Here is a 17,174-nt window from a genome sequence, read left to right on the forward strand (position 1 = left end):
CAGCGGTCACTCAGGGGTCAGCGGAGGGTCAGTGGTCAGTGAGGGGTCAGTGGTCAGTGAGCGGTCACTCAGGGTCAGTGGTCACTCAGCGGTCACTCAGGGTCAGTGGTCACTCAGGGTCAGTGGTCACTCAGTGCTCAGTGAGCGGTCACTCAGGGTCAGTGGTCAGTCAGCAGTCAGTGGTCACTCAGTGGACACTCAGTGGTCACTCACAGGGCCGGCGGGCAGTGCGGGGGTTGGGGGTCAGTGAGGGGTCAGTGATGGGTCAAGGGGTCACTGAGCGGTCACTCAGGGGTCAGTGGTCACTCAGTGGTCACTCAGTGGTCACTCAGCGGTCACTCACAGGGCCGGCGGGCAGTGCGGGGGTTGGGGGTGAGTGAGGGGTCAGTGATGGGTCAGTGATGGGTCAGGGGTCACTGAGCGGTCAGTGAGGGGTCAGTGGTCACTGAGCGGTCACTCAGGGTCAGTGGTCACTCAGTGGTCACTCAGTGGTCACTCAGCGGTCACTCACAGGGCCGGCGGGCAGTGCGGGGGTGCCCCCAGGCGCCGCCCCCCCCGCAGGAACTCGAAGACCTCGCTGTTCTCCAGCCCCGGGTACGGGGTCAGGCCCCGGGCGGCGATCTCCCACATGGTCACTCCGAATGACCACTGCGGACACAGTGACCACCGAGTGACCACCGAGTGACCACTGAGTGACCACTGGGGTACCCGCCCCATCTCCCACATGGTCACTCCGAATGACCACTGCGGACACAGTGACCACCGAGTGACCACTGGGGTACCCGCCCCATCTCCCACATGGTCACTCCGAATGACCACTGCGGACACAGTGACCACCGAGTGACCACTGGGGTACCCGCCCCATCTCCCACATGGTCACTCCGAATGACCACTGCGGACACAGTGACCACCGAGTGACCACTGCGTTATCCCAGATGGTCACTCTGAGGGATAGAGGGGTCACTCAGTGGTCACTCAGTGGTCACTCGGGTCACTCATTGGTCACTCAGGGGTCACTCATTGGTCACTCAGGGGTCACTCAGTGGTCACTCAATGGTCACTCATTGGTCACTCAGGGGTGTACTCAGTGGTCACTCAATGGACACTCAGGTCACTCAAGGGTCATTCAGTGGTCACTCAGTGGTCACTCATTGGTCACTCATTGGTCACTCAGGGGTCACTCAGTGGTCACTCATTGGTCACTCAGTGGTCACTCATGGTCACTCAGTGGTCACTCAGGGGTCACTCAGTGGTCACTCAGGGGTCACTCATTGGTCACTCATTGGTCACTCCGGGTCACTCAGTGGTCACTCAGGGGTCACTCAGGGATCACTCATTGGTCACTCAGGGGTCACTCATTGGTCACTCATTGGTCACTCATTGGTCACTCAGGGGTCACTCATTGGTCACTCAGGGGTCACTCATTGGTCACTCATTGGTCACTCAGGGTCACTCAGGGTCACTCATTGGTCACTCATGGTCACTCAGGGGTCACTCAGGGGTCACTCATTGGTCACTCAGGGGTCACTCAGGGGTCACTCATTGGTCACTCATTGGTCACTCATTGGTCACTCAGGGGTCACTCAGGGGTCACTCATTGGTCACTCATTGGTCACTCATTGGTCACTCATTGGTCACTCCGGGTCACTCAGTGGTCACTCAGGGGTCACTCATTGGTCACTCAGGGGTCACTCATTGGTCACTCAGTGGTCACTCATTGGTCACTCATTGGTCACTCATTGGTCACTCCGGGTCACTCAGTGGTCACTCAGGGGTCACTCAGGGATCACTCATTGGTCACTTAGGGGTCACTCATTGGTCACTCATTGGTCACTCAGGGGTCACTCATTGGTCACTCAGCGGTCACTCATTGGTCACTCATTGATCACTCATTGGTCACTCATTGGTCACTCAGGGGTCACTCATTGGTCACTCATTGGTCACTCATTGGTCACTCAGGGGTCACTCAGGGGTCACTCATTGGTCACTCATTGGTCACTCATTGGTCTCTCATTGGTCACTCATTGGTCACTCAGTGGTCACTCATTGGTCACTCATTGGTCACTCATTGGTCTCTCATTGGTCACTCATTGGTCACTCATTGGTCACTCAGGGGTCACTCATTGGTCACTCATTGGTCACTCATTGGTCACTCAGGGGTCACTCAGTGGTCACTCATTGGTCACTCATTGGTCACTCAGGGGTCTCTCATTGGTCACTCAGGGGTCACTCAGGGGTCACTCATTGGTCACTCATTGGTCACTCAGGGGTCACTCATTGGTCACTCATTGGTCACTCAGGGGTCACTCAATGGTCACTCAGGGGTCACTCAGGGGTCACTCATTGGTCACTCAGGGGTCACTCATTGGTCACTCATGGTCACTCAGGGGTCACTCAATGGTCACTCAGGGGTCACTCACTGGTCACTCATTGGTCACTCAGGGGTCACTCATTGGTCGCTCATTGGTCACTCATTGGTCACTCATTGGTCACTCAGTGGTCACTCAGGGGTCACTCATTGGTCACTCATTGATCACTCATTGGTCACTCATTGGTCACTCAGGGGTCACTCAGTGGTCACTCTTTGGTCACTCAGGGGTCACTCAGTGGTCACTCTTTGGTCACTCATTGGTCACTCATTGGTCACTCAGGGGTCACTCATTGGTCACTCTTTGGTCACTCATTGGTCACTCAGCGGTCACTCATTGGTCACTCATTGGTCACTCATTGGTCTCTCATTGGTCACTCATTGGTGACTCATTGGTCACTCAGGGGTCACTCATTGGTCACTCATTGGTCACTCACTGGTCACTCATTGGTCACTCAGGGGTCACTCATTGGTCACTCATTGGTCACTCATTGGTCATTCAGGGGTCACTCATTGGTCACTCATTGGTCACTCATTGGTCACTCATTGGTCACTCATTGGTCACTCATTGGTCATTCAGGGGTCACTCATTGGTCACTCATTGGTCACTCATTGGTCACTCACTGGTCACTCATTGGTCACTCAGCGGTCACTCATTGGTCACTCAATGGTCACTCAGGGGTCACTCATTGGTCACTCATTGGTCACTCATTGGTCACTCATTGGTCACTCAGTGGTCACTCATTGGTCACTCATTGGTCACTCTTTGGTCACTCATTGGTCACTCAGCCAGGCTCCCATTGGGGTTTTTATGGGATTTTTTTAGGATTTTTTGGATTTAGGAGGAATTCTTATGGGATTTTTATGCTTTTATGAGAGATTTTTATGGGATTTTTATGCTTTTATGGGATTTTTATGTTTTTATGGGATTTTTATGTTTTTATGGGATTTTTATGGGGATTTTATAGGAATTTTGTGGGGTTTTTATGGTTTTTTATGGGTTTTTAATGTGATTTTTTTGGGGTTTTTTGGAATTTTTTTGGCGAGTTTCTGAATTGAGGAGAGATTTTTATGGGATTTTTATGTTTTTATGGAGTTTTTTGTGGAATTTATGGGGTTTTATGGGTTTTTAATGGGATTTTTATGGGGTTTTTATAGTTTTATCCGATTTTTTGGGTTTTTTTTTTTTGGTGTTATGGGATTTTTGTGGTTTTATGGGGATTTTATAGCATTTTTGTGGGGTTTTTTGGGGGTTTTATGGGATTTTATGGGTTTTTAATGGGGATTTTTTGGATTTAGGAGAGATTTTTATGGGATTTTTATGTTTTTATGGAGATTTTATGTGGATTTTATGGGGTTTTATTGGTTTTTAATAGGATTTTTATGGAGTTTTTTAAGGATTTTTTGAATTTAGGAGAGATTTTTATGGGATTTTTATGTTTTTATGGGATTTTTATGGAGTTTTATGCAGTTTTTATGGGTTTTTTGTGATTCTAATGGGATTTTTATGGGGTTTTTTATACTTTTATCCAATTTTTATGGGGTTTTTTATAGGTTTATCCAATTTTTATGGGGTTTTTTTTGGGTTTGGGGTTCCGGCTCTCCCCGAGTCCGTTTTTGGGGTGGATTTTGGGGTTTTTGGGTCTCACCACGTCGCTCTGGGTGGTGTGGACGCGCTCAGCCAGGTTCCCATTGGGGTTTTTAATGGGGTTTTTTAGCATTTCTTGGATTTAGGTGGAATTCTTATGGGATTTTTATGGCTTTATGAGGGATTTTTATGGGATTTTTATGTTTTTTTGGGATTTTTGTGGTTTTATGGGGATTTTATAGGATTTTTGTGGGGTTTTATGCCGTTTTTATGGTTTTTTTTTGTGATTCTAATGGGATTTTTATGGGGTTTTTTATACTTTTATCCAATTTTTATGGGTTTTTTTATAGGTTTATCCAATTTTTATGGGGTTTTTTTGGGTTTGGGGTTCTGGCTCTCCCCGAGTCCTTTTTTGGGGTGGATTTTGGGGTTTTTGGGTCTCACCACGTCGCTCTTGGTGGTGTAGACGCGCTCAGCCAGGCTCTCCAGGGCCACCCACTTGACGGGGACGGGGGCGCCGCGGCCCTGCCGGTAATAGAGCGAGCGGCCGACCTGCTTGGAGAGCCCGAAATCGGCCACGCGCACCCGGAGCCGCTCGTCCAGCCTGGGGACAGGGACACGGCGTCACCCCAAATCCCAAAAACCCCAAAAACACCAAATCCGAAATCCCAAAATCACCAAAACCCCCAAAACCCCCAAAATCCCAAAAACCCCAAATCCCAAATCCAAAAATCACCAAAAACCCCCAAAACCCCAAATCCCAAATCCCAAAAACCCCAAAAATCCTAAATCTCAGAAACCCCAAAAACCCCAAATCCCAAACCCCAAAAACCCCAAATCCCAAATCCTGATATGGCACAAATCCCCCCAAAACCCCAAATCGCAAATTCCATAAACCCCAAATCCTAAATCCCCAAATCCTAAATCCCAAAAATACCAAAACCCCAATCCCAAAAACCCCCAAATGCCAAATCCTAAATCCCAAAAACCCCAAATCCTAAATCCCGAAAATCCCAAAAAACCCAAATCCCAAATCCAAAAATCACCAAAAACCCCGAAACCCAAATCCCGAAATCGGCCACGCGCACCCGGAGCCGCTCGTCCAGCCTGGGGACAGGGACAGGGTCACCCCAAATCCAAAAAACCCCAAAAACACCAAATCCGAAATCCCAAAATCACCAAAAACCCCAAAATCCCAAAAACCCCAAATCCCAAATCCAAAAGTCACCAAAAACCCCAAAAACCCAAATCCTAAATCCCAAAAACCCCGAAAATCCTAAATCCCAGAAACCCCAAAAACCCCAAAAACCCCAAATCCCAAATCCCGAAATTGGCCACACGCACCCAGAGCCGCTCGTCCAGCCTGGGGACAGGGACACGGCGTCACCCCAAACCCCAAAAACCCCAAAAACACCAAATCCTAAATCCCAAAAACCCCAAAAATCCCAAAAATCCCAAATCCCAAATCCTGATATGGGACAAAAATCCCAAACCCCAAATCCCGAAATCGGCCACGCGCACCCGGAGCCGCTCGTCCAGCCTGGGGACAGGGACACGGCGTCACCCCAAATCCCAAACACCCCAAAAACCCCAAATCCTAAATCCCAAAAACCCCAAAAATCCCAAATCCTAAATCCCAAAATCACCAAAAACGCCAAAAACCCCAAACCCCAAATCCCGAAATCGGCCACGCGCACCCGGAGCCGCTCGTCCAGCCTGGGGACAGGGACACGGCGTCACCCCAAATCCCAAACACCCCAAAAATCCCAAAAACACCAAATCCTAAATCCCAAAAACCCCAAAAACACCAAATCCTAAATCCCAAAATCACCAAAAACCCCAAAAACACCAAATCCTAAATCCCAAATACCCCAAAAATCCCAAATCCCAAATCCCAAAGTCACCAAAAACCCCAAAAAACCCAAATCCCCAAATCCCGAAATCGGCCACGCGCAACCGGAGCCGCTCGTCCAGCCTGGGGACAGGGACACGGCGTCACCCCAAATCCCAAACACCCCAAAAACCCCAAATCCTAAATCCCAAAATCACCAAAAATCCCAAAAACCCCAAATCCCCAAATCCCGAAATCGGCCATGCACACCCGGAGCTGCTCGTCCAGCCTGGGGACAGGGACACGGCGTCACCCCAAATCCCAAACACCCCAAAAATCCCAAAAACACCAAATCCTAAATCCCAAATACCCCAAAAACCCCAAATCCCAAATCCCAAAATCACCAAAAACCCCAAAAACCCCAAACCCCAAATCCCGAAATCGGCCACGCGCACCCGGAGCCGCTCGTCCAGCCTGGGGACAGGGACACGGCGTCACCCCAAATCCCAAACACCCCAAAAACCCCAAATCCTAAATCCCAAAATCACCAAAAACACCAAATCCCAAATCCCAAAATCACCAAAAACCCCAAAAACCCCAAATCCCCAAATCCCGAAATCGGCCACGCACACCCGGAGCCGCTCGTCCAGCCTGGGGACAGGGACACGGGGTCACCCCAAACCCCAAAAACCCCAAAAATCCCAAATCCCAACTCCAAAAATAACCCAAAAACCCCAAATCCCAAATCCTGATATGGGACAAAAATCCCAAAATCCCCAAATCCCGAAATCGGCCACGCGCACCCGGAGCCGCTCGTCCAGCCTGGGGACAGGGACACGGCGTCACCCCAAATCCCAAACACCCCAAAAACCCCAAATCCTAAATCCCAAAATCACCAAAAATCCCAAATCCCAAATCCCAAAATCACCAAAAACCCCAAAAACCCCAAATCCCCAAATCCCCAAATCGGCCACGTGCACCCGGAGCCGCTCGTCCAGCCTGGGGACAGGGACACGGGGTCACCCCAAACCCCAAAAACCCCAAAAATCCCAAATCCTAAATCCCAAAAACCCCAAAAATCCCAAATCCTAAATCCCAAAAACCCCAAATCCTAAATCCCAGAAAACCCAAAAACCCCAAACTCCAAATCCCGAAATCGGCCACGCGCACCCGGAGCCGCTCGTCCAGCCTGGGGACAGGGACACGGGGTCACCCCAAATCCCAAACACCCCAAAAACACCAAATATCCCAAATCCCAAAAATCCCAAAATCCCCCAAATCCTCAAAATCCCAACATCTCCAAATGTCCCCAATGTCCCCATTGATGTCCCCAATGTCCCCATTGATGTCCCCATTGATGTCCCATTGATGTCCCATTGATGTCCCCATTGATGTCCCCAATGTCCCCATTGATGTCCCATTGATGTCCCATTGATGTCCCCATTGATGTCCCCAATGTCCCCATTGATGTCCCCAATGTCCCCATTGATGTCCCCATTGATGTCCCATTGATGTCCCCATTGATGTCCCCATTGATGTCCCCATTGATGTCCCCAATGTCCCCATTGATGTCCCCATTGATGCCCCATTGATGTCCCCATTGATGTCCCCATTGATGTCCCCAATGTCCCCATTGATGTCCCCATTGATGTCCCATTGATGTCCCCAATGTCCCCATTGATGTCCCATTGATGTCCCCATTGATGCCCCATTGATGTCCCCATCGATGTCCCCATTGATGCCCCATTGATGTCCCATTGATGTCCCCATTGATGTCCCATTGATGTCCCCAATGTCCCCATTGATGTCCCCATTGATGTCCCATTGATGTCCCATTGATGTCCCCATTGATGTCCCCAATGTCCCCATTGATGTCCCATTGATGTCCCCAATGTCCCCATTGATGTCCCCATTGATGTCCCATTGATGTCCCATTGATGTCCCCATTGATGTCCCCATTGATGTCCCCAATGTCCCCATTGATGTCCCATTGATGTCCCCACTGCTGTCCCTGATGTCCCCAAATGTCCCCACTGCTGTCCCTGATGTCCCCAAATGTCCCCACTGCTGTCCCCGATGTCCCCAAATGTCCCCATTGATGTCCCCAAATGTCCCCAAATGTCCCCACTGATGTCCCCAAATGTCCCCAAATGTCCCCACTGCTGTCCCCCATGTCCCCAAATGTCCCCAAATGTCCCCACTGCTGTCCCGATGTCCCCAAATGTCCCCAAATGTCCCCAAATGTCCCCACTGCTGTCCCGATGTCCCCAAATGTCCCCACTGCTGTCCCACATGCAGTTCCGCGCCGCCAGGTCTCGGTGCACGAAGTTCCTCTGGCTCAGGTAACTCATCCCGGCCGCGATGTCGGCCATGAACCCCAGCAGGGTGCGGGGGGACAGCGCCTGGGGACAGTGGGGACATTGGGGACAGGTCCCAAATCACCCCAAAAATCCCCCCAAAAAAATCCCAAAAATCCCCCCAAAAATCCCATAAAAATCCCTCCAAAAAAACCCAAAAATCCCCAAAGCCCAGCAGGGTGCGGGGGGACAGCGCCTGGGGACAGTGGGGACATTGGGGACATTGGGGACATTGGGGACAGGCCCCAAATCCCCCCAAAAATCTCAAAAAAATCCCCCAAAAATCCCAAAAAAATCCCATAAAAATCCCTCCAAAAAAACCCAAAAATCCCCAAAGCCCAGCAGGGTGTGGGGGGACAGCGCCTGGGGACAGTGGGGACATTGGGGACAGGTCCCAAATCATCCCAAATCCCCCCAAATCCCCCCAAAAAATCCCCCAAAAAATCCCGAAAAATGCCCCAAAAAATCCCATAAAAATCCCTCAAAAAAACCCCCAGAAAATCCCCCAAAAAATCCCGAAAAAATCCCAAAGCCCAGCAGGGAGCGGGGGGACAGCACCTGGGGACATTGGGGACAGGCCCCAAATCCCCCCAAATCCCCCCAAATCCCCCCAAAAAATCCCCCAAAAAATCCCGAAAAATGCCCCAAAAAATCCCATATAAATAATTCCTCAAAAAAAACCCCAGAAAATCCCCAAAAAATCCCGAAAAAATCCCAAAGCCCAGCAGGGTGCGGGGGGACAGCACCGGGGACACTCAGGGGACATTGGGGACATTGGGGACAGGCCCCAAATCCCCCCAAAAAATCCCTCCAAAAATCCCCAAAAAAATCCCAAAAAAATCCCCCCCAAAAAAACCCATAAAAATCCCCACAAAAATCCCCCCAAAAAAAGTCCCATAAAAATCCCCCAAAAATCGCAATAAATCCCTAGAAAAATCTCAAAAAAACCATCAAAAATCCCCCCAAAAATCCCTGAAAAAATCCCCAAATAATCCCAAAAATCCCCAAAAAATCCGACAAAAAAATCCCCCAAAAATCCCAAAAATCCCTGAAAAAATCTCCCCCAAAAACCCCAAAAAATCCCCCAAAAATCCCCCCAAAAATCCCCCACAAAATCCCCCAAGAAAATCCAAAAAATTCCAAAAAAAATCTCAAAAAAGCCCTCAAAAATCCCCCCCCAAAATCCCTGAAAAAATCCCCAAATAATCCCAAATATCCCCAAAAAATCCGCCAAAAATCCCCCAGAAAATCCCCCAAAATCCCAAAAAATCCCCCCAAAAATCCCCCAAAAATCCCAAGAACTCCCCAAGGAGGGCGCAGAGCAGGGAGCTCCACGGGACCCCAAATTTGGGGGATTTTTGGGGGGATTTTTGGGGCATTTTGGGGGAATTTTGGGGGATTTTTGGGAGATTTTTGGGGGATTTTTTGGGGGAATTTGGGGGGAATTTTGGTGGAATTTGGGGGGAATTTTGGGGATTTTTGGGGGATTTTTGGGGAATTTTGGGGATTTTTGGGGGAATTTGGGGGATTTTTTCAGGGATTTTTGGGGGATTTTTGGGGGGATTTTTGTGAGAATTTTGGGGGAATTTTGAGGGATTTTGGGGGAATTTTGGGGGATTTGGGGGGATTTTGGGGGATTTTTGAGGGAATTTCGAAGGATTTTTTGGGAATTTTGGGGGATTTTTGGGGGATTTTTGGGGGATTTTTTCAGGGATTTTTGGGGGATTTTTGAGGGAATTTCGAAGGATTTTTTGGGATTATTTGGGGATTTTTTCAGGGATTTTGGGGGGGGATTTTTGAGGGCTTTTTGGGGGATTTTTGAGGGAATTTTGGGGGATTATTGAGTGTTTTTTGGGGGATTTTTGGGGGATTTTTTTTGAATTTTGGGGGATTTTTGAGGGAATTTTGGGGGATTTTTTCAGGGATTTTTGGGGGAATTTTGTGGGATTTTTGAGGGAATTTTGAAGGATTTTTTGGGAATTTTGGGGAATTTTTGGGGGAATTTTGGGGGAATTTTGTGGGATTTTTGGGGGAATTTTGGGGGATTTGGGGGGATTTTTGGGGGAATTTTGGGGGATTTGGGGGGATTTTTGGGGGATTTTTGAGGGAATTTCGAAGGATTTTTTGGGAATTTTGGGGGATTTTTGGGGGAATTTTGGGGGAATTTTGGGGGATTTTTTCAGGGATTTTTGGGGGATTTTTGAGGGAATTTTGGGGGATTTTTGGGGGGATTTTGGGGGAATTTTGGAGGATTTTTGAGGGAATTTTGGAGGATTTTTTGGGAATTTTGGGGGATTTTTGGGGTTATTTCAGGGCAATTTTTTGGGAATTTTTTGGGGCGATTTTGGGGGCATTTTTTGGGGTTTCTCTCCTCGAGGAGAGGCTGCACAAGGCCCCAAATTTGGGGTTTTTGGGGGGATTTTTTTTGGATTTTTCTGGGATTTTTGGTGCGATTTTTGTGGGATTTTTTGGGGATTTTTGGGTTTATTCCCGGGCGATTTTTTCGGGGATTTTTTTGGGGTGATTTTTGGGGTTTTTGGGGTTTTTGGGGTGCGGTTTCTCACCGTGGGGGGGTCCCCGAGGCGGGCGCAGAGCAGGAAGCTCCGCAGATCCCAAATTTGGGATTTTTGGGGCATTTTTGGCCATTTTTGGGGGATTTTGGGGATTTTTGAGGTTATTCCAAGGCGATTTTTTCGGGGATTTTTTTGGGGTGATTTTGGGGTGATTTTGGGGTTTTTGGGGTATTTGGGGTGCGGTTTCTCACCGTGGGGGGGTCCCCGAGGCGGGCGCAGAGCAGGAAGCTCCGCGGATCCCAGATTTGGGATTTTTGTGGGATTTTTTTGGGGTTTTTGGGGTTATTCCAAGGCGATTTTTTTGGGGATTTTTTGGGGTGATTTTGGGGTGATTTTGGGGGTTTTGGGGTTTTTGGGGTGCGGTTTCTCACCGTGGGGGGGTCCCCGAGGCGGGCGCAGAGCAGGAAGCTCCAAGGATCCCAAATTTGGGATTTTTGGGGCATTTTTGGTGATTTTGGGGATTTTTTTGGGGATTTTTGAGGTTATTTCCGGGCGATTTTTTCGGGGATTTTTTTGGGGTGATTTTTGGGGTTTTTGGGGTTTTTGGGGTGCGGTTTCTCACCGTGGGGGGGTCCCCGAGGCGGGCGCAGAGCAGGAAGCTCCGCAGATCCCAAATTTGGGATTTTTGGGGCATTTTTGGCCATTTTTGGGGGATTTTTGGGATTTTTGAGGTTATTCCAAGGCGATTTTTTCGGGGATTTTTTTGGGGTGATTTTGGGGTGATTTTGGGGTTTTTGGGGTATTTGGGGTGCGGTTTCTCACCGTGGGGGGGTCCCCGAGGCGGGCGCAGAGCAGGAAGCTCCGCGGATCCCAGATTTGGGATTTTTGTGGGATTTTTTTGGGGTTTTTGGGGTTATTCCAAGGCGATTTTTTTGGGGATTTTTTGGGGTGATTTTGGGGTGATTTTGGGGGTTTTTGGGGTTTTTGGGGTGCGGTTTCTCACCGTGGGGGGGTCCCCGAGGCGGGCGCAGAGCAGGAAGCTCCAAGGATCCCAAATTTGGGATTTTTGGGGCATTTTTGGTGATTTTGGGGATTTTTTTGGGGATTTTTGAGGTTATTTCCGGGCGATTTTTTCGTGGATTTTTTTGGGGTGATTTTGGGGGTTTTGGGGGTTTTTGGGGTGCGGTTTCTCACCGTGGGGGGGTCCCCGAGGCGGGCGCAGAGCAGGAAGCTCCACGGATCCCAAATTTGGGATTTTTGTGGGATTTTTGGTGATTTTGGGGATTTTTTTGGGGATTTTTGAGGTTATTTCCGGGCGATTTTTTCGTGGATTTTTTTGGGGTGATTTTGGGGGTTTTGGGGGTTTTTGGGGTGCGGTTTCTCACCGTGGGGGGGTCCCCGAGGCGGGCGCAGAGCAGGAAGCTGTGCAGGTCCCCGTGGGCCATGAAGGGCAGGAGGACGATGGGGGCGGGGGGCGGCCCCTCCGAGCCCCCCCCCCACGGCTGCAGGCACACACCTGGGGGGGGGGGAGGGGCAGCGTCAGCCCCAGACCCCCAAAATTTGGGGGGGCGGGACCCCCAGATTTGGGGTGCGGAACCCCCTGAGCCCCTCCCCCCCCCAAATTTGGACAAAGACCCCGCCAAAAATGGGGCTCGGAGCAGCCCGAAATGGGGCACGGGTCCCCAAAAATTGGGGTGTAGAGCCCCCCAAACTGGGGCACGGGTCCCCAAAAATTTGGGGTGTAGAGCCCCCCAAACTGGGGCACGGGTCCCCCCAAAATTGGGAGGCAGAGCCCCCAAATTGGGGCACGGATTCCCAAAAATTTGGGGTGTAGAGCCCCCCAAAATGGGGCACGGATCCCCTCAAAATTGGGGCTCGGAACCCCCCAAATTGGGGCACGGATCCCCCAAAATTGGGGTGCAGAGCCCCCCAAATTGGGGCACGGGTCCCCAAAAATTGGGGTGTAGAGCCCCCCAAACTGGGGCACGGGTCCCCAAAAATTTGGGGTGTAGAGCCCCCCAAAATGGGGCACGGATCCCCCCAAATTGGGGCACGGATTCCCAAAAATTTGGGGTGTAGAGCCCCCCAAAATGGGGCACGGGTCCCCCCAAAATTGGGGTGCAGAGCCCCCCAAAATGGGGCACGGATCCCCTCAAAATTGGGGCTCGGAACCCCCCAAATTGGGGCATGGATTCCCAAAAATTTGGGGTGTAGAGCCCCCCAAAATGGGGCACGGATCCCCCCCAAAATTGGGGCTCAGAAACCCCCAGAACTGAGACACGAATCCCCCCAAAATTGGGGCTCTGAACCCCCCAAATTTGGGGCCCGGGTCCCCAAAAATTGGGGTGCAAAACGCCAAATTGGGGCACGGATCCTCCCAAAATTGGGGTGCAGAGCCCCCCAAAATGGGGCACGGGTCGCCTCAAAATTGGGGTGCAGAGCCCCAAAATTGGGGCACGGTTCCCCCAAAATTGGGGCTCAGAAACCCCAAAATTGGGACACGGATCCCCCCAGATTTGGGGTGCAGAGCCCCCGAATTGAGGCACGGATCTCCCCAAAATTGGGGTGCAGAGCCCCCAAATTGGGGCACGGATCCCCCCCAAAACTGGGGTGCAGAGCCCCCAAATTGGGGCACGGATCCCCCCAAAAATTGGGGTGCAGAGCCCCCAAATTGGGGCACGGATCCCCCCAAAAATTGGGGTGCAGAGCCCCCCAAAATGGGACACGGGTCCCCCCAAATTTGGGGTGCAGAGCCCCCCAAAATGAGGCACGGGTCCCCTCAAAATTGGGGTGCAGAGCCCCAAAATTGGGGCACGGATCCCCCCAAAATTGGGGTCAGGAAACCCCAAATTGGGGCACGGATCCCCTCAAAATTGGGGCTCGGAACCCCCCAAAATTGGGGTGCAGAGCCCCAAAATGGAAAACGGATCCCCCAAATTTGGTCTCCGAACCCCCCAAAATTGAGGCACCGATCGCCCCAAAATTGGGGTGCAAAGCCCCGAAATGGGGCACGGATCCCCCCAAAATTGGGGTGCAGAGCCCCCAGAATGGGGCACGGATCCCCCCAAAATGAGACCCAGACCCCCAAAATTGGGGGGCAGATTTTGGAGATGATTTGGGGGCATTTTTGGGCTGATTTTGGGGTATTTTGGGGTGATTTTGGGGTATTTTGGGTGATTTTTGAGGTGATTTTGGGGTATTTTGGGGTGATTTTTGGGGTGATTTTGGGGTATTTTGGGGGGTGATTTTGGGGTATTTTTGAGGGCAATTTTGGGGGATTTTGGGGTGATTTTTGGGGTGATTTTGGGGTATTTGGGGTGATATTTCGGATAATTTTGAGGTATTTTGGGGGGTGATTTTGGGGTATTTTTGAGGGTGATTTTTGGGGTATCTCTGGTGATTTTTGGGGCCATTATTGGGATATTTTGAGGTGATTTTGGGGTATTTCGGGGGTGATTTTGGGGTACTTTTGGGGGTGTTTTTGGGATATTTTTGGGGTAATTTTTGGTGATTTTTGGGGTATTTTTGGGGGTGATTTAGGGTATTTTTTTGTATTTTTGGGGCGATTTTGGGGTATTTTGGGGTGATTTTGGGGTATTTTGGGGGCGATTTTTTGGGTGATTTTTGGGGTATTTTGGGGTGATTTTGGGGTATTTTGGGGGCGATTTTTGGGGTGATTTTTGGGGTATTTTGGGGGTGATTTCGGCATATCTTTAGGTGATTTTGAGGGTATTTTTGGGCCAATTTTGGGGGTTTTTTTGTATTTTTGGGGCTATTTTGGGGGTATTTTCGGGGTGATTTTGGGGTATTTTTTTGTATTTTTGGGGTGATTTTAGGGGTATTTTTGGGCCGGTTTTGGGGTAAGTTTTTTTGCATTTTTGGGGTGATTTTGGGGGTATTTTCAGGACGATTTGGGGGTATTTTTTTGTATTTTTGGGGTGATTTTTGGGGTATTTTTGGGGGCGATTTTGGGGGTATTTTTGGGGCGATTTTGGGGTAAATTTTTTGTATTTTTGGGGTGATTTTTGGGGTATTTTTGAGGTGATTTTGGGGTATTTTGGGGGCGATTTTTGGGGTATTTTTGAGGTGATTTTGGCATATCTTCAGGTGATTTTGAGGGTATTTTTGGGCCAATTTTGGGGTAATTTTTTTGTATTTTCGGGGCGATTTTGGGGTAATTTTTTTGTATTTTTGGGGTAATTTTTGGGGTATTTTCGGGGCGATTTTGGGGTAATTGTTTTGTATTTTTGGGGCAATTTTGGGGGTATTTTTGGGGCGATTTTGGGGTAATTTTTTTGTGTTTTTGGGGTGATATTTGGGGTATTTTTGAGGTGATTTTGGGGTATTTTTTTGTATTTTTGGGGCGATTTTGGGGGTATTTTTGGGGCGATTTTGGGGTAATTTTTTTGTGTTTTTGGGGTGATTTTTGGGGTATTTTTGGGGCGATTTTGGGGTAATTTTTTTGTAATTTTGGGGCTATTTTGGGGGTATTTTTGGGCCGATTTTGGGGTAATTTTTTTGTATTTTTGGGGCAATTTTTGGGGTATTTTCGGGGCGATTTTGGGGTATTTTGGGGTGATTTTGGGGTATTTTTGGGGGATTTTTCGGGGCGATTTTGGGTGTATTTTTGAGGTGATTTTGGCATATCTTTAGGTGATTTTGGGGTAATTTTTTTGTATTTTTGGGGCTATTTTGGGGTAATTTTTTTTTATTTTTGGGGCGAGTTTGGGGGTATTTTCGGGGCGATTTTGGGGTAATTTTTTTGTATTTTTGGGGTGATTTTAGGGGTATTTTCGGGACGATTTTGGGTTAATTTTTTTGTATTTTTGGGTGATTTTTGGGGTATTTTTGGGGTGATTTTGGGGTAATTTTTTTTTATTTTTGGGGCGATTTTGGGGGTATTTTCGGGGCGATTTTGGCGTAATTTTTTTGTATTTTTGGGGTGATTTTAGGGGTATTTTTGGGGCCGATTTTGGGGTAATTTTTTTGTATTTTTGGGGTGATTTTGGGGGTATTTTTGGGCCAATTTTTGGGGTATTTGGGGGTGATTTTAGCGTATCTTTAGGTGATTTTTGGAGTATTTTTGGGGTGATTTTGGGGGTATTTTTGGGGTGATTTTGGGGTAATTTTGGGGCGATTTTGGGGTATTTTTTTGTATTTTTGGGGTGATTTTTGGGGTATTTTTCGGGGCGATTTTGGGGTAATTTTTTTGTATTTTTGGGGTGATATTTGGGGTATTTTTGAGGTGATTTTGGGGTAATTTTTTTGTATTTTTGGGGCGGTTTTGGGGGTATTTTTGGGGCGATTTTGGGGTAATTTTTTTGTATTTTTGGGGCGATTTTGGGGGTATTTTTGAGGTGATTTTGGGGTAATTTTTTTGTATTTTTGGGGTGATTTTGGAGGTATTTTTTACGCCATTTTGGGGTGTTTTGGGGGCGATTTTTGGGGTTTTGGGGGTGATTTTAGCGTATCTTTAGGTGATTTTTGGAGTATTTTTGGGGTGATTTTGGGGTATTTTTTTGTATTTTTGGGGTGATTTTTGGGGTAATTTTTTTGTATTTTCGGGGCGATTTTGGGGTAATTTTTTTGTATTTTTGGGGCGATTTTGGGGGTATTTTTTATGTGATTTTGGGGTATTTTTTTGTAATTTTGGGGCTACTTTGGGGGTATTTTCGGGGCGATTTTGGGGTAATGTTTTTGTATTTTCGGGGCGTTTTTTTTGTATTTTTGGGATGATTTTGGGGCGATTCTGGGGGGCCTTTCTCACCGATCAGCTTCATGACGTTGGGGTGGTCGAACTCCTTCATGCACGCGGCCTCGCTGAGGAAATCCTCGAGCTCCCCCCGCGAGCAGATCGCCACTTTGGGGTCAATTCCGCCCGTTTCGGGAAATCCGCGGTCAGCTCAGGGTTGTTGTTTTTTTTTTTTTGGGGGAGGGGGGGTTGGGTTTTTTTGGGGAGGGGTCTCACGTTTCATCGTCTTCACGGCCACGCGCAGCACGCCGAGTCCTGGTGCAGCGTCCCCTCCACCACCGAGCCGAACTCGCCTGCACGAGCATTTCGGGGGTCCCCAAAGGAAATTTGGGGAGATTTTGGGGGGGTCTTGAGGGGTTTTGGGTGGATTTGAGGAGGTTTGGGGGGATTTTGGGGATTCCGGGGGGGGTTTGGGGGGGATTTGGGGAGGTTCGGGAGATTTTGGGGATTCCTGAAGGTTATTGGGGAGGTTCGGGGAGATTTTGGGGTTACCTGAGGGGATTTGGGGGGATTTGGGGGGTCCTGAGGGTTTTTTGGGGGGATTTGGGGAGGTTTGGGGAGATTTCGGGGGCATCTTGAGGGGTTTTTGGGGGGGTTTGGGGAGATTTTTGGGAGTCCAGAGGGGTTTTTGGGGGGATTTGGGGAGGTTTGGGGAGATTTTGGGGGGTCCTGAGGGGTTTTTGGGGGGATTTGGGGAGGTTTGGGGAGATTTTGGGGGGTCTTGAGCGATTTTTGGGGGGATTTGGGGAGGTTTGGGGAGATTTT

The 17,174-nt window shown here is 49.2% G+C and overlaps 1 protein-coding gene across 1 annotated transcript; it reads right to left on the bottom strand.

The window, feature by feature from the left end:
* Positions 1–173: 173 nt before the first annotated feature.
* On the bottom strand, positions 174–16,702 carry LOC128783400 (tyrosine-protein kinase receptor UFO-like; the record flags this gene model as incomplete). The annotated part of the gene is made up of 6 exons (XM_053934039.1): positions 174–648; positions 4,401–4,560; positions 8,080–8,189; positions 12,043–12,173; positions 16,425–16,517; positions 16,626–16,702. Coding segments are annotated over 6 exons (712 nt in total), but the record flags the coding sequence as incomplete, so codon positions are not given.
* Positions 16,703–17,174: the final 472 nt, after the last annotated feature.

Source organism: Vidua chalybeata, unplaced genomic scaffold, assembly GCF_026979565.1.
Source record: "Vidua chalybeata isolate OUT-0048 unplaced genomic scaffold, bVidCha1 merged haplotype scaffold_321_ctg1, whole genome shotgun sequence".
Taxonomy (NCBI): domain Eukaryota; kingdom Metazoa; phylum Chordata; class Aves; order Passeriformes; family Viduidae; genus Vidua; species Vidua chalybeata.